Source organism: Drosophila persimilis, unplaced genomic scaffold (assembly GCF_003286085.1).
Source record: "Drosophila persimilis strain 14011-0111.01,24,50 unplaced genomic scaffold, DperRS2 tig00000431-arrow-pilon, whole genome shotgun sequence".
In the NCBI taxonomy this organism is placed as follows: domain Eukaryota; kingdom Metazoa; phylum Arthropoda; class Insecta; order Diptera; family Drosophilidae; genus Drosophila; species Drosophila persimilis.
The window spans coordinates 6,492,471-6,513,645 of NW_020825312.1; the positions used below are offsets into that span (position 1 = coordinate 6,492,471).

At 46.0% G+C, this 21,175-nt stretch overlaps 1 protein-coding gene across 1 annotated transcript; it reads right to left on the minus strand.

Moving 5' to 3' along the window:
* Window positions 1–1,044: 1,044 nt before the first annotated feature.
* Window positions 1,045–14,635, minus strand: LOC6603977 (protein argonaute-2). Its single transcript, XM_026989878.1, has 4 exons — window positions 14,543–14,635; window positions 13,846–14,493; window positions 13,406–13,776; window positions 1,045–1,169 (listed from the first exon to the last, which is right to left on the minus strand). Exons 1-4 carry the CDS (start codon window positions 14,633–14,635, stop codon window positions 1,079–1,081), a joined length of 1,203 nt encoding a protein of 400 aa, XP_026845679.1. The 3' UTR covers window positions 1,045–1,078.
* Between the last annotated feature and the right edge of the window lie 6,540 nt (window positions 14,636–21,175).

Here is a 21,175-nt window from a genome sequence, read left to right on the forward strand (position 1 = left end):
ATCACTTGCTTAAGGATGTTCCCCCATCCGCACCAGGTGTCAAATTCTCGGCCGCGGTGCATATGGTACTGCTTTTAAGTCAATTTATCGCGGTATTTTTTACCCAATAAAATGGATATATCTTATTGATCGCTTCTGAACTTTGAACAGATTACTCCGCTTGAAGATTATCAAGGGACATAATTATCATAATAACAGAGTCCACTGTTGCCTTTAGTATTATCGTTATGGAGTGTCCGTAGGATACTGGACACGCTAGCGTTGGCGTTCATCCACAGAGTGCTGTATGTGATTCGGTTGGACATTGTGGCTGCTCTGCGCTACTGTGTGCTTAACGTGCTCCGCGTGGACCTCAAGCCTGCCAAAATTTTGGTAACTGCCAGCGCAACTACATTTCCAAGCTGTGCTACATAGGGTCATACATTAAAATTGGCGAGTTTTGAGCCCGCCAGAGCCAGAGCAATGCCAGGGGCACCCTGTCTCTGCAAGCCCTGCGCTCGGATCCACTTTCAGGCGCCTCGGCCACTCCCTGGTTTGGCATGTGTCAAATGCAGTGCAGTCGCTGCAACGACTCCATCACTTATCAAGTGGTCAAGCCCTCTCCGGCGACTACCCCAAGAGAGCACCCCTCAGCTGTAACCGGAAAGGGGATTTTGTAAGTGAGTGAAAGCAGTTCAAGGGCGGATGGCGTGCCGCAATCTAAATTTTAAAACATCGTGCAGCAGTAGCCGTGAGCTAAAGAGGAAGCACGAAGAACAGATCTGAACCTAAGCTGCTGGGGGATCGAGCCTAATTTCCACACGAGCCCTATTCTTCTGAGGAATAACCTGGAGCTCATCTTGAGCAGAAGCTCTCCCGCCGGCTTGCTTTTCGGCTTATGTCGTGATTATGTCGTGTTCGTTTGTAATTTGTTTGAATTATTTGTACTGTTTTATAAGCTTTTACCATAGAAATCTTTCGATTGATTGATCTTTGATTGATTATTACATTAAGGGCAAGACAGGTGTGGGTCAATAATTTATATTTTGTAACTTCTTTTTCGTTTAGAAGAAGTGAAGATATTTTGTTAGTTTTCTGCCTAAACAAAATACATAGGGTTCGTCTTCATGAACTCTGGCACTATCAAACGCTTTGCGTACTCCACCTGGGGAGAACGAAACTTGGTGCAGCTGGAAGAAAAGCAGTCAAGATGACTGTTCGGGCCAGCCGCTGAAGAATAACCGTAACTTTAACATTATTATTTATGAGCATAGAGAGCCGCCTACATATGGTGTAAAACGTTGACTTTCTGCAGAGCTGCTGCGCTCTCCCGCTAAAGGGGGCTCTCTGCCGCCGCCACTTCGGCAATTACTTTGATCTGCTGCCGCCACTTCGGCAGTCACTTTGATCTAACGCCGTCGTCTATAGTTTAGTTCTATGCTAACCCCTCTGCGCATTGGTTGCATATCGATCTCGCATAAAGTTTATCTGGCAATAGCAAGCAATCGGCTTCCGCTAAGCCACCAAGATTAAATACGAATTATAAAGTTTAACCAAAAATCTCTTTTTATTTTGAAATACATAGGTGCCAAAAAAGCTTGGCATCTCAAACATTGGTGACCCCCCGACGTGATATAAAACCATTTCTTAATCGCGTTCCGTTAAAACACTTATTAATTATACAATATTGTGTTGTTGGGTAGTTTAACTACCAACAAATACATTTGTGTGCACATTAAAAACAGTTTAAAGTGCAAATTCAGTGAGAGTGCCGCTGGAATATTTATAGACAAATTCCGGTACTTTAAGCGTCGAATCTCTCATTCTCTGCGCAGCTGCAGCCGCGGTTCTTGACTTTTCGTGTCTTGCATTCTCGCTCTCGCGTCTATACATCGTCGCTTAAGCGGTATTTCATTTTCCGTTGTTTTGTCGATTGCACAACGGTTAACATGGACAACGATCCAAATACAGGCGCGAGCGGAAATATTGTGGTGGCTGATTCCAGACTGAGTCTGTATAAGCGTAAAAGTCAGTCATTATATGATCGATTGCACAGGCTTGGCGAATCCTTCGCGGGGAATAAAATCGATAAGCTGACCGCCGCGGAAGTCGAGGTGCGCCTTGATATGTTGCCAGAAATTCGAGAGGAATTTAATAAGGCCCATAATGAATTGGAGGCTCTCGATCAAAACGAGATTGGGAGTGAGCTGCGCGAAATCTTCGATACTCTTTTCATATCGTTGAAAGCTGAGTTGCTGGCTGCTGTTGAAGACAGGCTGTAAGACAGTCACACGCCGCTGCCCATTCTACGACTCTGCCAAGCCATTCCGGACATAGTACCATCATCATGGCTCACAAGCAGCGACTTCCTGAGCTGAAGGTGCCTAAGTTTTCTGGTGGATACGTCGAGTTCTCGGATTTTATGGCAATGTTCAAATCGGTGATTGAAGCGGATGCGGATCTCAGTGACATCGAGAAATTCCAGCACCTTCGCTCTTGCCTCGCTGATGCGGCTTTGGATTCGGTTCGATCGTTGGAGCTCTCCAGTGCCAATTATCGTGCGGCTCTGGATATACTTAATAAACGCTTTAATAACAAAAGACTTGTTTTCCAGGCACACATCAAGAAGATTCTTGGGCTAAAGAGGGTAGACTCGCCTTCTGCTAAAAGGCTTCGGGAGTTTTCGGATGCAGTCAATTTACACATGCGAGCGTTGCAGACATTGGGAACTGCTGAGGAGGTTTCAGGATTCATGGTCATCAACATGCTGCTGCAGAAGTTGGATTCGAAGACGCAAACCAAATGGGAGGAGCACACATCGTCGGATGCTATACCTACCGCAGAGGAATTCTTCGAATTCTTGCAGCAACGGTGCCAGAAAATGGAGCGATTGGAATATGCTACAGCGACACACGCTAGTAGCGATCAGGTGGGAAAAAACCATTCCTATACGCAGGTTAAGAAAACGTTTGTAGCTTCCAACTCTTCCGCCGACCCGTCTGTATGCGTCTTTTGCCACTCAGCGGGCCATGGAATATACTCGTTGCCTATTGCCTAAAACCGGGGCACCGGACCCGCGCATGCAATAGTGAAAAATGTCGAGTATGCGGCGGTAGGCATCATAGTTTGTTGCACTTCGATAGTATACAGCCCACAACACAAGGCTGCCCAGGTATTACTCCTCCCGATCTGGCCGTTCAACCGGACACTCTTTCCGTTGCTCAAAATTCTGCTAGCAGCTCGTCTCTACCTTCGTCTACCTCTCTTGCTGCCCAAGGTCTTCACTCTGATGTCGTGCTTCTGGCTACAGCCGTGGTTCTCGTGAAGAATCGGTCTGGCGTTTTAGTTCCTTGTAGTGCCATCTTAGATTCAGGATCGCAGCTGCATCTCGTCACATCCAGGTTCGCCCAGCAGCTTCAGCTTAGGAGAACTCAATCGTCTGCACTTGTGTCTGGGCTGGGCGATACCAGCGTTTCTACTGAGGGATCCACCATAAGCATTTGTATGCATTCTCGCACCTCTGCTTACACAACTACGCTTACTGCTCTCATCGCCCCCACGATTACCGATTCTCAACCAAGTATGGCAGTAAATGTATCCGATTGGCGTATTCCATCTAACATTCAGCTCGCTGATCCTGCATTTTTCAATCCTCAACGGGTTGATCTTCTCATTGGTGCGAGCGTTTTTTATGATCTCCTCTGCGTAGGGCAAATCAAACTCACCGATGGACTGCCTCTTCTGCAGAAGACCCGGCTTGGGTGGATCGTATCTGGCGCTGGACAGAAGGTATCAAGCTCGGCGCTTTTGGCCACGCACAATTGTCCAGATTCGATAACTGAGATGGAAGCAAGGTTGGATAAAACTCTTCGTATGTTTTGGGAAGTCGAGAATTGTGTGGAGGCTGGGTTGAATACCAAAGAAGAAGACAATTGTGAAGCACATTTCGTAAGCCACCTTTCACGGTTGCCATCCGGGGAGTATGCAGTTCGTCTGCCGCTAAATAACAATACTGATCGTTTAGGAGAATCTTATGCTCAGGCTTATCGACGGTTCATCAGTCTGGAGCGAAAACTGGAGCGTAATCCTACACTCAAGGAGCGGTATTCCGCCTTTATGAGGGAGTACATTGATTTGCATCATATGCACCAAGTCAACCCTGATTCCCGTAGCCTCTGCAAATATTTCTTGCCTCATCACTGTGTCCTAAAGGAGGACAGTACGACGACAAAACTCGGTGTCGTTTTCGATGGATCCGCAGCTACATCAACTGGATATTCTCTAAATGATGTGATGATGACAGGCCCTGTTATTCAGCCTGCATTGTTTAACATATTGATTCGCTTTCGAACATATCCAGTCGCTCTCACTGGGGACATTTGTAAAATGTACCGCTGCGTACGAGTGTCTCCACCCGACAATTTGTATCAATGCATCCTATGGCGAGATTCCATCGAGTCCGAGGTTCAAGTCTACACATTAGACACCGTCACATACGGGACGAGGGCTGCATCATTTTTAGCGGTCCGCGCAATGCACCAGCTGGCCATCGACGAGGGTGAGTCCTACCCTCTTGGCTCAGCTGCTCTGCGGCAGGTCATGGACAAGATGCACCAAACATCAGCTTTATTGTCCCGTGGTAACTTTAGACTTAGGAAATGGTGCTCCAGTCACCAGGAAGTACTTGAGGGAACCCCTGAAGATGACATAGAGAAGTTCCTAAAGTTTAATGATGGAAGCGACATAGCCAAAACTCTCGGCTTAGCGTGGGACCCTGCTTCGGATCAGCTGCTTTTTGCCTTGTCCGCACTGGACACAACCTCAAAGCCATCAAAGCGGTCGGTTTTATCTACGATTGCGCGGTTCTACGACCCTCTTGGATTGATAAATCCAGTCATTGTCAGGTGCAAAATCTTCCTTCAGCAGCTTTGGAGAGAAAATTTGGATTGGGATGAAAGCCTACCCTCAGCGTTGCATTCAACTTGGATGGACTTGAGAAATAGTTTGGCAAGCATTTCTCGGATCTCATTTCCTCGCTTGGTTCTTCGTTCTAGTGTGGCTACAGAAGTTCACGGATTCTGTGATGCCAGCTTAGAAGCATATGGCGCTTGCGTGTATGTCGTGTCCAGGGAGTGGACAAAGTCGCGAGTGGCGCCGCTAAAGACTATATCGATTCCTAAGCTGAAATTAAGTGGAGCCCATTTGCTTGCGAAAATCATGCAGAATGTAAAGGACATGGGAATCTTTACAGGTCGGTTCTATTGCTGGTCGGATTCGTCAACAGCATTATCTTGGATTAGGGACGAGCCAGCTAAATTTCAAGTTTTCGTGGCAAATCGAGTGGCCTCAATTCAGGAGTTGACGGCAGCCATGGAATGGCGCTATGTTCCCACATCTTTAAATCCTGCTGATATTCTCTCGAGAAGCTCGCTCCCCAACCATCTTATCCAGTCAGAGCTATGGTTTCACGGCCCATCCTTTTTGCTACGCTCCAAGGATAAGTGGCCTGTATCTCCTGCTAACAACATAGCAACTTTGGAGCTTCGCAAGAGCTTCACGTCTCCACATCCCGATCTCACGTCCGGATGCAAATTTGCGAATTCATTCTTTCGCATGCAGCGCACATTCGCCTACATGCATAAATTTATACATCGTCTTAGGCATCCAGGACTCACCGTTTCTGATATTCGGCAAGGAACGCATCTTCTAGTTCGACACATTCAGCTGGCAAATTTGTGGATGGACATAAAGGAGATTCGGCGCAATGGTCAAGTCATGAAATCCAGTTCTATTAGTTCGCTCAACCCGTTCATCGATCATTCTGGACTACTTAGAGTTGGAGGTCGTCTTGGCAACTCATCGCTAGGATTTGACGCTCAGCACCCGCTCATTCTGCCAAAGGGATATTCCATTACCTTTGCGCTGATAAGATATTACCATGAAAGAAACCTCCATGCCGGACCTCGCGCCTTGCTATCCAAAATTCGGCTGGAATATTGGCCCATTGGAGGTGTTAAGGCAGTGTCAAGGGTCGTCAGCAGATGTGTGAGATGCTTCAGGACTAGGCCGCGCATGGTCGAACACATCATGGGAGACCTACCTAAGGAACGTTTGGAAGGATCTCGAGCTTTTGAAGTCACTGGAGTAGATTACTGTGGACCTTTTTTCTACCGATCAGAAATCCGCACAAGGCCTCCGATCAAGTGCTACATTAGCGTATTCATCTGCTTCACTTCTAAGGCTATACACATGGAGCTCGTAAAGGATTTGACCACTGCATCGTTTCTAGGCGCACTAAAGCGTTTTACTTCCACTCGAGGAAGGCCAAGTCAAATTTGGTCGGACAATGCGACAAACTTCGTTGGGGCCAAGAACGCGCTTCTGGAGCTAAAGAAGCTTTGTCTGAGCGAACCGCATATGAAGGAGGTCCACGAATCCTGCTTAGCTGACTCGATCGACTGGCGTTTCATCCCACCTCGCTCTCCGCATTTTGGCGGGTTGTGGGATGCGGCCGTGAAGACCGCAAAATATCACCTGTACCGCTCAGTTGGACCATCTGTGCTTAGCTTCGACGAGCTGCGCACTCTGATCTGTCAGATCACTGCAATTGGTAACTCTCGCCCTTTGCTCTCGCTTTCAGAAAATCCTGATGATTTAGACGTTTTGACTCCTGCTCATCTGCTTTTAGGCGGCCCCCATGAGCAAATCCTCGAGCCTGACCTAACGAAGCTGAACTACAATCGTCTGGATGGCTGGCAGCGGGTCACCCAACTACAACAAATATTTTGGCGCCGTTGGCGCGAAGAGTATCTCACTCTTTTGCAAGAGCGCGCGAAGAGGCGTACCCCCGCGCAAAACATCTGCACGACCTCGTTCTGGTGAAGGACGAAAATCTTCCTCCAATGCGTTGGCCACTGGCTAGAGTGGTCGATGTCGTTTTGGGCAAGGACGGAGTGTGTCGCGTCGCTGACCTGAAGACATCCTCAGGAAACATCAGGAGGGCCGTCACTCGGCTATGTTTGCTGCCCCTTAAGGAGTCTGTTGAGAGACTAGCTCCCAACGGGGGGAGTATGTTCGGGCCAGCCGCTGAAGAATAACCGTAACTTTAACATTATTATTTATGAGCATAGAGAGCCGCCTACATATGTTGTAAAACGTTGACTTTCTGCAGAGCTGCTGCGCTCTCCCGCTAAAGGGGGCTCTCTGCCGCCGCCACTTCGGCAATTACTTTGATCTGCTGCCGCCACTTCGGCAGTCACTTTGATCTAACGCCGTCGTCTATAGTTTAGTTCTATGCTAACCCCTCTGCGCATTGGTTGCATATCGATCTCGCATAAAGTTTATCTGGCAATAGCAAGCAATCGGCTTCCGCTAAGCCACCAAGATTAAATACGAATTATAAGGTTTAACACAAAATCTCTTTTTATTTTGAAATACATAGGTGCCAAAAAAGCTTGGCATCTCAAACATTGGTGACCCCGACGTGATATAAAACCATTTCTTAATCGCGTTCCGTTAAAACACTTATTAATTATACAATATTGTGTTGTTGGGTAGTTTAACTACCAACAAATACATTTGTGTGCACTTTAAAAAACAGTTTAAAGTGCAAATTCAGTGAGAGTGCGGCTGGAATATTTATAGACAAATTCCGGTACTTTAAGCGTCGAATCTCTCATTCTCTGCGCAGCTGCAGCCGCGGTTCTTGACTTTTCGTGTCTTGCATTCTCGCTCTCGCGTCTATACATCGTCGCTTAAGCGGTATTTCATTTTCCGTTGTTGTGTCGATTGCACAACGGTTAACATGGACAACGATCCAAATACAGGCGCGAGCGGAAATATTGTGGTGGCTGATTCCAGACTGAGTCTGTATAAGCGTAAAAGTCAGTCATTATATGATCGATTGCACAGGCTTGGCGAATCCTTCGCGGGGAATAAAATCGATAAGCTGACCGCCGCGGAAGTCGAGGTGCGCCTTGATATGTTGCCAGAAATTCGAGAGGAATTTAATAAGGCCCATATTGAATTGGAGGCTCTCGATCAAAACGAGATTGGGAGTGAGCTGCGCGAAATCTTCGATACTCTTTTCATATCGTTGAAAGCTGAGTTGCTGGCTGCTGTTGAAGTAAGCCAGTCATACGCCGCTGCCCATTCTACGACTCTGCCAAGCCATTCCGGACATAGTACCATCATCATGGCTCACAAGCAGCGACTTCCTGAGCTGAAGGTGCCTAAGTTTTCTGGTGGATACGTCGAGTTCTCGGATTTTATGGCAATGTTCAAATCGGTGATTGAAGCGGATGCGGATCTCAGTGACATCGAGAAATTCCAGCACCTTCGCTCTTGCCTCGCTGATGCGGCTTTGGATTCGGTTCGATCGTTGGAGCTCTCCAGTGCCAATTATCGTGCGGCTCTGGATATACTTAATAAACGCTTTAATAACAAAAGACTTGTTTTCCAGGCACACATCAAGAAGATTCTTGGGCTAAAGAGGGTAGACTCGCCTTCTGCTAAAAGGCTTCGGGAGTTTTCGGATGCAGTCAATTTACACATGCGAGCGTTGCAGACATTGGGAACTGCTGAGGAGGTTTCAGGATTCATGGTCATCAACATGCTGCTGCAGAAGTTGGATTCGAAGACGCAAACCAAATGGGAGGAGCACACATCGTCGGATGCTATACCTACCGCAGAGGAATTCTTCGAATTCTTGCAGCAACGGTGCCAGAAAATGGAGCGATTGGAATATGCTACAGCGACACACGTTAGTAGCGATCAGGTGGGAAAAAACCATTCCTATACGCAGGTTAAGAAAACGTTTGTAGCTTCCAACTCTTCCGCCGACCCGTCTGTATGCGTCTTTTGCCACTCAGCGGGCCATGGAATATACTCGTGCAAGATATTCGGAAATCTCTCACCGTTGCTGCGCCACAAAGAAGTGAAGAAGCTTTCCCTATGCTTCAATTGCCTAAAACCGGGGCACAGGACCCGCGCATGCAATAGTGGAAAATGTCGAGTATGCGGCGGTAGGCATCATAGTATGTTGCACTTCGATAGTATACAGCCCACAACACAAGGCTCCTCCCGATCTGGCCGTTCAACCGGACACTCTTTCCGTTGCTCAAAATTCTGCTAGCAGCTCGTCTCTACCTTCGTCTACCTCTCTTGCTGCCCAAGGTCTTCACTCTGATGTCGTGCTTCTGGCTACAGCCGTGGTTCTCGTGAAGAATCGGTCTGGCGTTTTAGTTCCTTGTCGTGCCATCTTAGATTCAGGATCGCAGCTGCATCTCGTCACATCCAGGTTCACCCAGCAGCTTCAGCTTAGGAGAACTCAATCGTCTGCACTTGTGTCTGGGCTGGGCGATACCAGCGTTTCTACTGAGGGATCCACCATAAGCATTTGTATGCATTCTCGCACCTCTGCTTACACAACTACGCTTACTGCTCTCATCGCCCCCACGATTACCGATTCTCAACCAAGTATGACAGTAAATGTATCCGATTGGCGTATTCCATCTAACATTCAGCTCGCTGATCCTGCATTTTTCAATCCTCAACGGGTTGATCTTCTCATTGGTGCGAGCGTTTTTTATGATCTCCTCTGCGTAGGGCAAATCAAACTCACCGATGGACTGCCTCTTCTGCAGAAGACCCGGCTTGGGTGGATCGTATCTGGTGGTGGACAGAAGGTATCAAGCTCGGCGCTTTTGGCCACGCACAATTGTCCAGATTCGATAGCTGAGATGGAAGCAAGGTTGGATAAAACTCTTCGTATGTTTTGGGAAGTCGAGAATTGTGTGGAGGCTGGGTTGAATACCAAAGAAGAAGACGAATGTGAAGCACATTTCGTAAGCCACCTTTCACGGTTGCCATCCGGGGAGTATGCAGTTCGTCTGCCGCTAAATAACAATACTCATCGTTTAGGAGAATCTTACGCTCAGGCTTATCGACGGTTCATCAGTCTGGAGCGAAAACTGGAGAGTAATCCTACACTCAAGGAGCGGTATTCCGCCTTTATGAGGGAGTACATTGATTTGCATCATATGCACCAAGTCAACCCTGATTCCCGTAGCCTCTGCAAATATTTCTTGCCTCATCACTGTGTCCTAAAGGAGGACAGTACGACGACAAAACTCGGTGTCGTTTTCGATGGATCCGCAGCTACATCAACTGGATATTCTCTAAATGATGTGATGATGACAGGCCCTGTTATTCAGCCTGCATTGTTTAACATATTGATTCGCTTTCGAACATATCCAGTCGCTCTCACTGGGGACATTTGTAAAATGTACCGCTGCGTACGAGTGTCTCCACCCGACAATTTGTATCAATGCATCCTATGGCGAGATTCCATCGAGTCCGAGGTTCAAGTCTACACATTAGACACCGTCACATACGGGACGAGGGCTGCATCATTTTTAGCGGTCCGCGCAATGCACCAGCTGGCCATCGACGAGGGTGAGTCCTACCCTCTTGGCTCAGCTGCTCTGCGGCAGGTCATGGACAAGATGCACCAAACATCAGCTTTATTGTCCCGTGGTAACTTTAGACTTAGGAAATGGTGCTCCAGTCACCAGGAAGTACTTGAGGGAACCCCTGAAGATGACATAGAGAAGTTCCTAAAGTTTAATGATGGAAGCGACATAGCCAAAACTCTCGGCTTAGCGTGGGACCCTGCTTCGGATCAGCTGCTTTTTGCCTTGTCCGCACTGGACACAACCTCAAAGCCATCAAAGCGGTCGGTTTTATCTACGATTGCGCGGTTCTACGACCCTCTTGGATTGATAAATCCAGTCATTGTCAGGTGCAAAATCTTCCTTCAGCAGCTTTGGAGAGAAAATTTGGATTGGGATGAAAGCCTACCCTCAGCGTTGCATTCAACTTGGATGGACTTGAGAAATAGTTTGGCAAGCATTTCTCGGATCTCATTTCCTCGCTTGGTTCTTCGTTCTAGTGTGGCTACAGAAGTTCACGGATTCTGTGATGCCAGCTTAGAAGCATATGGCGCTTGCGTGTATGTCGTGTCCAGGGAGTGGACAAAGTCGCGAGTGGCGCCGCTAAAGACTATATCGATTCCTAAGCTGAAATTAAGTGGAGCCCATTTGCTTGCGAAAATCATGCAGAATGTAAAGGACATGGGAATCTTTACAGGTCGGTTCTATTGCTGGTCGGATTCGTCAACAGCATTATCTTGGATTAGGGACGAGCCAGCTAAATTTCAAGTTTTCGTGGCAAATCGAGTGGCCTCAATTCAGGAGTTGACGGCAGCCATGGAATGGCGCTATGTTCCCACATCTTTAAATCCTGCTGATATTCTCTCGAGAGGCTCGCTTCCCAACCATCTTATCCAGTCAGAGCTATGGTTTCACGGCCCATCCTTTTTGCTAGGCTCCAAGGATAAGTGGCCTGTATCTCCATCTAACAACAGAGCAACTTTGGAGCTTCGCAAGAGAGGATTGCTAATCACGTCTGCACATGCCGATCTCACGTCCGGATGCAAATTTGCGAATTCATTCTTTCGCATGCAGCGCACATTCGCCTACATGCATAAATTAATACATCGTCTTAGGCATCCAGGACTCACCGTTTCTGATATTCGGCAAGGAACGCATCTTCTAGTTCGACACATTCAGCTGGCAAATTTGTGGATGGACATAAAGGAGATTCGGCGCAATGGTCAAGTCATGAAATCCAGTTCTATTAGTTCGCTCAACCCGTTCATCGATCATTCTGGACTACTTAGAGTTGGAGGTCGTCTTGGCAACTCATCGCTAGGATTTGACGCTCAGCACCCGCTCATTCTGCCAAAGGGATATTCCATTACCTTTGCGCTGATAAGATATTACCATGAAAGAAACCTCCATGCCGGACCTCGCGCCTTGCTATCCAAAATTCGGCTGGAATATTGGCCCATTGGAGGTGTTAAGGCAGTGTCAAGGGTCGTCAGCAGATGTGTGAGATGCTTCAGGACTAGGCCGCGCATGGTCGAACACATCATGGGAGACCTACCTAAGGAACGTTTGGAAGGATCTCGAGCTTTTGAAGTCACTGGAGTAGATTACTGTGGACCTTTTTTCTACCGATCAGAAATCCGCACAAGGCCTCCGATCAAGTGCTACATTAGCGTATTCATCTGCTTCACTTCTAAGGCTATACACATGGAGCTCGTAAAGGATTTGACCACTGCATCGTTTCTAGGCGCACTAAAGCGTTTTACTTCCACTCGAGGAAGGCCAAGTCAAATTTGGTCGGACAATGCGACAAACTTCGTTGGGGCCAAGAACGAGCTTCTGGAGCTAAAGAAGCTTTGTCTGAGCGAACCGCATATGAAGGAGGTCCACGAATCCTGCTTGGCTGACTCGATCGACTGGCGTTTCATCCCACCTCGCTCTCCGCATTTTGGCGGGTTGTGGGATGCGGCCGTGAAGACCGCAAAATATCACCTGTACCGCTCAGTTGGACCATCTGTGCTTAGCTTCGACGAGCTGCGCACTCTGATCTGTCAGATCACTGCAATTGGTAACTCTCGCCCTTTGCTCTCGCTTTCAGAAAATCCTGATGATTTAGACGTTTTGACTCCTGCTCATCTGCTTTTAGGCGGCCCCCATGAGCAAATCCTCGAGCCTGACCTAACGAAGCTGAACTACAATCGTCTGGATGGCTGGCAGCGGGTCACCCAACTACAACAAATATTTTGGCGCCGTTGGCGCGAAGAGTATCTCACTCTTTTGCAAGAGCGCGCGAAGAGGCGTACCCCCGCGCAAAACATCTGCACGACCTCGTTCTGGTGAAGGACGAAAATCTTCCTCCAATGCGTTGGCCACTGGCTAGAGTGGTCGATGTCGTTTTGGGCAAGGACGGAGTGTGTCGCGTCGCTGACCTGAAGACATCCTCAGGAAACATCAGGAGGGCCGTCACTCGGCTATGTTTGCTGCCCCTTAAGGAATCTGTTGAGAGACTAGCTCCCAACGGGGGGAGTATGTTCGGGCCAGCCGCTGAAGAATAACCGTAACTTTAACATTATTATTTATGAGCATAGAGAGCCGCCTACATATGTTGTAAAACGTTGACTTTCTGCAGAGCTGCTGCGCTCTCCCGCTAAAGGGGGCTCTCTGCCGCCGCCACTTCGGCAATTACTTTGATCTGCTGCCGCCACTTCGGCAGTCACTTTGATCTAACGCCGTCGTCTATAGTTTAGTTCTATGCTAACCCCTCTGCGCATTGGTTGCATATCGATCTCGCATAAAGTTTATCTGGCAATAGCAAGCAATCGGCTTCCGCTAAGCCACCAAGATTAAATACGAATTATAAAGTTTAACCAAAAATCTCTTTTTATTTTGAAATACATAGGTGCCAAAAAAGCTTGGCATCTCAAACAATGACATTATCAGAACGAAAATATGAAACAATAATAATAATAATATCGCACCCAGTAAGGTAGACACGTCCACGTGCCGCAGCCAAATGTGCCAAATATGCCGGAGCCGGATAAGACACTGCGCGGTTGCAACGAGGAAACATGTGACAAAGATTGTATGTCAATTTCTGCAGTACATCAATATCCAAGTTGCCCGTATTCTCGATTACGTTGTAACGCGTCGGCTTGGCCGTCCCCTGAATCGACTGATGGCTGACCATGAAGAACTGCATCTCATTGGGATGGACAATGGTGCGATCGACGACGGTTCCCGTAACAACGTTGTTGAACTTGTTGTATTGCGATGGAACTCCGTTCGGAAAGAAGCGTGTATGATGCCGCTTAACTACAATGAAGCAGCAAATCTTGGGCTTAATGTGCAGCTGAAAGGAGGCGAAGGACGATTAGTGATATAAAATTAAAAGGTTTCTGGATGCAAGAGCTCAACTTACCTTGCTGCAGGCGGCAGAAATTCCCCTCAACTCTTTATTCTTGATGTTGGGAAACTGGCCATCGCTTACGCCATCACGATAATAGATAATGTGGTCTGGGTAGCATTGTTGGAAATTATGATAGACACGCAAGTGCTCAAGGGTTATCGACTCCATGTCCTCGATCTCCTCCAGGGCAGAGCGTTGCAAGCGATATTGCATGTTATATGAAGCCCCGAATGGATCATGGGAGGCGGCAACACCCACCACACTGGGGATCTCTCGCTGATCGGGCGACGGATGAGTCACATCGGCACCCAAAAACATGGTCTTCTTTGGCAGACAGTGTAGGTCATCCCGTAGCTTGTGATTGGTGCCGTTCAGTTTTGAATTAACCTTAAGTAGAATGCTGCCAATAACCTGCGCGTTACATTTGCGCTCGACTGTGATCCGCTTAATGCATTGTGTAAGAATGCCGTGCTGCAGCTCAGCCTTTTGCTTCACGACATCATAAAGATGCCCGAAATTTGGTATAATAACGAACACCACATCTAATTGATTCTTTTTGAAATAGCGGAAATGAGCATCTAGTTCACGTTCATCCTTGTAGTACAGTTTCTCGGCCTTGGCATCCAGGCACAGATTGACTTTGCGACTCTTCTGAATAACCTGCCACGAAAATTAGGCAGGATCCTCTAATGCAATGCAAAGAACTTACCATCTTCTGAAGCTCGTCCACATACAGGTAGTTAATCTTGCCGTAGAGTATGGCCCATTTATGTGACTTTGGCTTGGGTTCAAGGAATTGCATGCCAGACGCACCAGCAGCTGAAGATTCGTGAAGAGAGGAAGAATTTATGGTAGAGAAAGCCAAGGAAATAAGCGGAGTAAACGTCCCTGTAATGCTTATAGGGGACTCGGCATTTAGGTTTTCTAAAAAGCTGATGAAACCTTACCCGTTTTCCACAGCCGCCTCTTTGGAACAGCGCACATTTAACTACAACCTTTCCAAAGCTAGGCGAGTGGTGGAAAATGGTGGATGGTGCCAGTGTGAATCGGAGTTTCACATCCATCAAAAAATCCCGCCGTTCCGCCGGGATGGGCTCAGTGTGCAGAGCATATTAATATAATACCTAACAATAAACTAACAGACTCGACTACAATATTATTAGAATCGATGACACAGCACAGTGTTTTACGTCAAACAAATTTAGAGCAAAAAGTTTAGCCAACAGAAAATAAATATTTCAGTCATTCGAAACAGTTCAGTCGTCGGGAAAGGATATAAAATCGAAAAGAAATAGAAAAATGGAAAAAGAAAATAGTAAGTGAAATACAAAATTAAAGGCAACAGTGGAAATTTTTAAAAACCAAAATCCCTGATGCGGGTTGTCGGGAAGCCCCTGCAAGAACATCAACTAAAAGGCAGGTGAAGTTGTACCTTTTGGGGAGAAAAAGTTGCAACTTTGGGAGAGAATTTCTGCGGGTAAGCGTTCCCAAATTCGGTAAATATGCGATATGCGTGCGGCTGCAAAAACAGCGAAAACCCCCTAGATCCCTACATAAGTTATGTTTCCATCGCATAGTAGGATCCAGGATCCTTGGGTCGATTGCTTGATCTGTGCTTTGTATCGGATCCGACCTTAGTGTTGTTAAACCGAGCCCTTCCGCTCACTACACCTGAAGACGCCTACCATCCTACTTCGAAGTGTCGCTAGATATAGGACCAACTATATTGGATCGGTCGAGTAGGCCACCTGAACGTGTCCGTTGCTTTCGTAAAGCCGAGTTTACGAAGCTTTCTAGTGTCCCGCTTTCTTGTCCGATTAGATCTGGAAAACCTCCTTGGTTTACCAAAGAGTTATCCAGCCTAAAAAACTTAAGATCAAGACTTTATAACAAATTTCAGGAAGTTGGTTCTCCTACTTCTCACTCTCGCTATGTAATAGATCGGTCAAACTTTTCAGTTCTTAATGCACAATGCTATAAGAACTACCTATCTCGATGCAGGATACGTTTTTCTCAGGACCCTAAACAGTTTTACTGCTTCGTAAACAGTAAGCGTAGAATGTCCGCACACCCATCCTCGCTATCATTTTGTAATACGTTGTAGCGGCCTGAAGCGACGTAGAACGAAGTTCGATAGGTTTGGCGGGTCAGATTAATCGGTTAAAATAATTTAAGACCACGAAATCGATCTCGGGGCCTCTCGTTAAAGGGTTGTATGTATCCCTGGCCCCGAACTTCGTTCTACGTCGCTTCAGTTAAACCCTTTAACGGGCGCAGAGATGCTTTGACCCTTTAACAGGTGCAGAGATGCTTTGAACATTTAACAGGCGCGGGGCTGCAATGTCTGACCAACATGCTTCGACATCCTTTTCCGGTTAAAATCTTGTCGAGATCAGTTGTGTGCATGCAAACAATTCTTTGTAAAAGTGCCATCCACGGAAAATTCCGTTGTGGACCTATTCGACACTGTATGGAAAAGACTTACCTTTCGTTCGATCGCTATATTTTGGGTGAGTGCGAAAAAAAATGTCAGCAGAACAGGTTTTCATCTGATTTTCTGTTGCTCAGTGGCGGAGTGGCGGGCCAAGGGAGTCCCGAAAGAGGTCCCGCCCGGAGGAAAGACCTTCAAAGACCGGACGGTCTTTCGCCTATCGCGTGGGGAAGCGACACACGATATTCAAACGCACCCCACCTTTCAGTCGCCAGCTAAGTAAGCCGCAGAGCGCAGCCTGCCGGTGGCTGGAGTGGGATCCGTTAAAAGATACTAAAACAAAACACAAGTGGGGAAAACACTTAACCAATGCATTCTTAAAATAACCCTAATGTAAGCATGCCCTCAAATAGACACCCGCAGTAAAATGTATCCTTTTCGTAGGTCTAACGATGATTATAGAATACAAAATTGTACCTCCTACCTCCTTGTCAAATCATATATAAGGCTCTGATTTTATTATACCCGATACTCAAAATGAGTATTGGGGTATATTAGATTTGTGGTAAAAGTGGATGTGTGTAACGTCCAGAAGGAATCGTTTCCGACCCCATAAAGTATATATATTCTTGATCAGCATCAATAGCCGAGTCGATTGAGCCATGTCTGTCTGTCCGTCTGTCCGTCCGTCCGTCTGTCCGTCTGTCCGTCCCCTTCAGCGCCTAATGCTCAAAGACTATAAGAGCTAGAGCAACGATGTTTTGGATCCAGACTTCTGTGATATGTCACTGCTACAAAAATATTTCAAAACTTTGCCCCGCCCACTTCCGCCCCCACAAAGGGCGAAAATCTGTGGCATCCACAATTTTAAAGATACGAGAAAACAAAAAACGCAGAATCGTAGAGAATGACCATATCTTTTAGACTGCAGAATCTGAATTGGATCGTATTACTATTATAGCCAGCATCAAGAAAACAATTTCATTTTTTCTCGCCCTGTCTCTCTCTAACACACAGGTAGCATAGGCGGCTTTGCTTAGAGTAAAACATTAGCGCCTAGATCTCAGAGACTATAAAAGCTAGAGCAACCAAATTTGGTATCCACACTCCTAATATATCAGACCGAGACGAGTTTGTTTCAAAATTTCGCCACACCCCCTTCCGCCCCCGCAAAGGATGCAAATCTGGGGATATTCACAAATCTCAAAGACTATTAACGCTAGAGTAACCAAATTTGGAATCCGCACTTCTCTTAGATCTCACTATAAAACGTGTATCTCAAAATTTCGCCCCACCCCCTTCCGCCCACACAAAGGACGAAAATCTGTTGCATCCACAATATTGCAGATTCGAGAAAACTAAAAACGGAGAATCATAGATAACGACCATATCTATCAGATTGCTGAATCTGGATCAGATCAGATAATTTTTGTAGCCAAAAGGAACAAATCAATTTGCAGTGGCTACGCAGCGCGTGACATCACGCTCAGACTGATTTTCTGTCTCTCTCGCACGCACTCTTTGTCGTATCGTTTAATATTAGCGGCGTCTGCCGGAGGAAAGCCATACTGACTTAGTATCGGGTATAACTGTAGAGTTGCGGTGTCCGCAGCAACTCACAACGTTCCCCCTCGTTTTAAGAATAAAGTTTAGTTTTAATTTACAACTCAACTCGCAAATGTCTAGACTTTTCTTTTAAGGTCTTAACAATCATTATCTTTTAAAGTTCCCATTGGAATTCCATGAAATCTTATTCAGGATTCGCAGTTATGAATATTGTTAAACATCTCTATTTTTAATTCTTCTTTAAACATTCGTTAAACTCGTATCATGCTTCGATCGATCTTTATAAATATTCATAATCCATCTTAAGCAGTTAAATTCGGATTGAATTGTTCGGAGGAAAATTTCCCAAATATTCTTTGGCTCGACATGCAAAGAGCGTAGGTCGGGATGAGAATTCTGAGTTGTAGCATGATAGATTCTCCGTACTGTAGACCACCTTTCCGAATTAACGCTTGTTTTCAGCATACGCCGGAAGATCGAAACTAATCCTTGCCCAACCTCACGAATTGTAAATCTCTGACACCGGCCTGTCGAGGCCTAAGCCTGAGTGCTTTACCTTGGGCGCTCGGCTCATTGGCTAACCAGAAATGACTTCGGAATTCGGTTATCGGCTGTGCTCCACATAGGAGATCACGTTTTGTCAGCCAAGTTGACTATTTGATGGTTTTGATTCAACCCGAATTTAGATATTTAACGATTTAGAACATAATTGTGCGATATGCAAGGGTTACGAATTCAATTAGAATTAAGCACGAATATTAACTTTATTTAATATATCATCGCCATATAATCAAATATCCTTATATATAACCACTACGAATTACCTATCTTTAGTAGCTGTTAAGATCATTTCCTATGTTGCCATATCTAGTTTAATTTTGTCTTTTAAGAACTTGTATTCCTCCTCCAGTTCGGCAGAAAATCATTGACGGTCGTCCGAACCCTTGGTGTGTTTTTCCGAGCACTGTCTGGTCATTCGTTCCACCTACGATACCAATACCCCAACAAAAGTGCAACTGAAGAATGCCTCTTTCCGGCCAGGAGCTGACAAACTTTCACGATTAAATTTAGTTTGATAATTTTGTTGGAAAATTTTAAAATAATGAAGTGCCAAAAAGTTTAGATAAAAGAAAATAATGGACTCAATGCTAGCTCGCGCGTTTTCGTAGAAGGTCAAAAGGGGTCATCGAAGAACGGACGATTCCGTGATGATGACCAAAGGTAGGGCGGGTATAGACTCCGCATAAAATCTGCGGACATAGGCCCCGATGTCTCTCCGTTTTCCTCGGCTCCTACACCCCTTTCCTATTTATCCCTCTTTCTTTTCACTACCATCTCCTTTCCTGTTCCCTATCTCCTCTTCCTCTTTCGCCATCTTTTCGCCAATTCTACCGTTTTAGCAATAAGTCGCAGCACGCTATATTCTGGCAATATTATTAATGACCGAAGCCTCGAGTCTGGGTTGATCTGAGGGAGCAACAACTCCACCCCCAAAGCCGACGAGCTAGAGCCGGATATTTATTAGCGTGCCCAGCTCTCTCAAATCGTAACGCCCGTTTTCCAAAAACGTCTCGTTGCACGTTACAAAGTCGGCAAAAGAATCGTTTATAATGCCTCTCCATAAAAAAGGTAGCAAGTCTGACGCAAAAAATTATAGAGGTATAGCAAAGTTATCCGCTATAACTTCGAATTTGCAGCATCTTTGCAGGTCACTTATATCTCCCACTCAGCATGGATTTATAAGGCGGCGATCAACCACCACGAACTTGTTAGAGTTTACCTCTTTCATTATTAAAGGCTTTCAAGGTAACTTACAGGCGGATGTTATTTACACCGACTTTAGTAAAGCATTCGACTCTGCAAACCATTCCCTTTTGGCGCATAAACTTGACCTTTTAGGGTTTCCACCCAACCTCCTGAGATGGATTTCTAGCTATCTTTGTTCCAGGTCTCAAAGAGTCCTCTTCAAAAACTCCCTCTCTTTACCAGTAAAGGTTCCTTTCGGTATGAACATACTCTCGAGTACTTGTGTATGCGGATGATGTTAAAATCTGTGTCCAGTATAAGGACATTTCATTTCATTCTCAATAACTTTCAGTCATGGTGTTGTGCAAACTTGTTACACCTTAATGCCTCGAAATGCAAAGTTATGACATTTCATCGTTCTAGCCCTTTGTTGGCTCCCTATACCATATTTGGTGGTTCGCTTGAGAGAATTATCCTGGTGGATGATCTGGGTGCTATGTTAGACCCCAAGTTAAAGTTTTCCGAGCACATTTCTACCATGGTAAATAAGGCCATGGGCGTGCTTGGAATTTGACGACCCCTATATAACAAAGACTCTCTATACCTCGCTTGTTCGTCCGATCTTAGAATACGGGTCCAGTGTATGGTGCGCTCAGTACAAAGTACACAAGGGTCCTTGTCGTATAGAATCAGTACAGAAAAACTTTTTACTCTTTGCTCTGCGGGGCCTTAACTGGGATGAAGGTGTGAGACTCCCATCTGACTCTAGTAGACTGCTATTATTAAACCTCCCATCCTTAGTTAACCGTAGAAAAATGCTTGGTGTGATTTTTATGCACAGCTTGATCTGGGGTGACATAGACAGCCCTGATCTGTTGAGCCGCATAAACTTTAGACTTACTTTAAGAATTACTAGAAATTTTATACCGTCATTTCTTCCACTTTGTAGATCGAATTATTCCTTGCATGCGCCGTTTAGGGTCTTATGCTCGGATTATAATTCCCTCTACCATATCAAATCCACCACTAATTTTCTTCCTCTTATTAAATTACTAATCCTTACACACCTTTCTAGTAATTAGTAATTGTAGTGGTATTTTTTTTATTTTTATTATTTTATTTGTATGTTTATTTTTCCTTATCTTTCCTGCATGCTCGCGTAACAGCCTTCTGCTGGTGTCACACGGGCCACTTGACGGTGCAGTAACTGCATCGCCTCTTGAAAGATGCTGTCATTGCATGTCAACGTCCACAATTAAAAAAAATAAAAAAAAAAATGGAATGATTGTTTCCATTTTATATGGGTAAAAATTAAACTTTGACATTTAGTTACAAAATAATTCTACACGTCAATTTTGGTGCGTCTGCGGACGGAGAACAGGTAACTCACCCCCCAAATGGAGGTCCTGCCTCCTCTGGCTTGCAGAAGGAGGAAGAGAAGCAGCAGCAGCCACACAGCGATGCTATGGAAAAACAGAACCGACAACAGCACGCAGGACAACAGCGAGGACAGGGCGGCAATCAACAACGCCAAGGAGGCTCCCAGCTCTATAGTTCTTGCCAGGCGAACTCCCCCAATGGCCAGGCCAGCCGCGTGGA

Bases quoted from the DNA above. Each gene is read 5' to 3' on its own strand.
- LOC6603977 (XM_026989878.1), bottom strand. From the start codon at position 14,635: ATGCAATTCCTTGAACCCAAGCCAAAGTCACATAAATGGGCCATACTC. The intron at 14,494-14,542 runs GTAAGTTCTTTG...TTTTCGTGGCAG, and splicing joins TGGACGAGCTTCAGAAGATG to GTTATTCAGAAGAGTCGCAA. The intron at 1,170-13,405 runs GTGCGATATTAT...CTTTTCTTCCAG, and splicing joins GGACGTGTCTACCTTACTGG to CTGCACCAAGTTTCGTTCTC.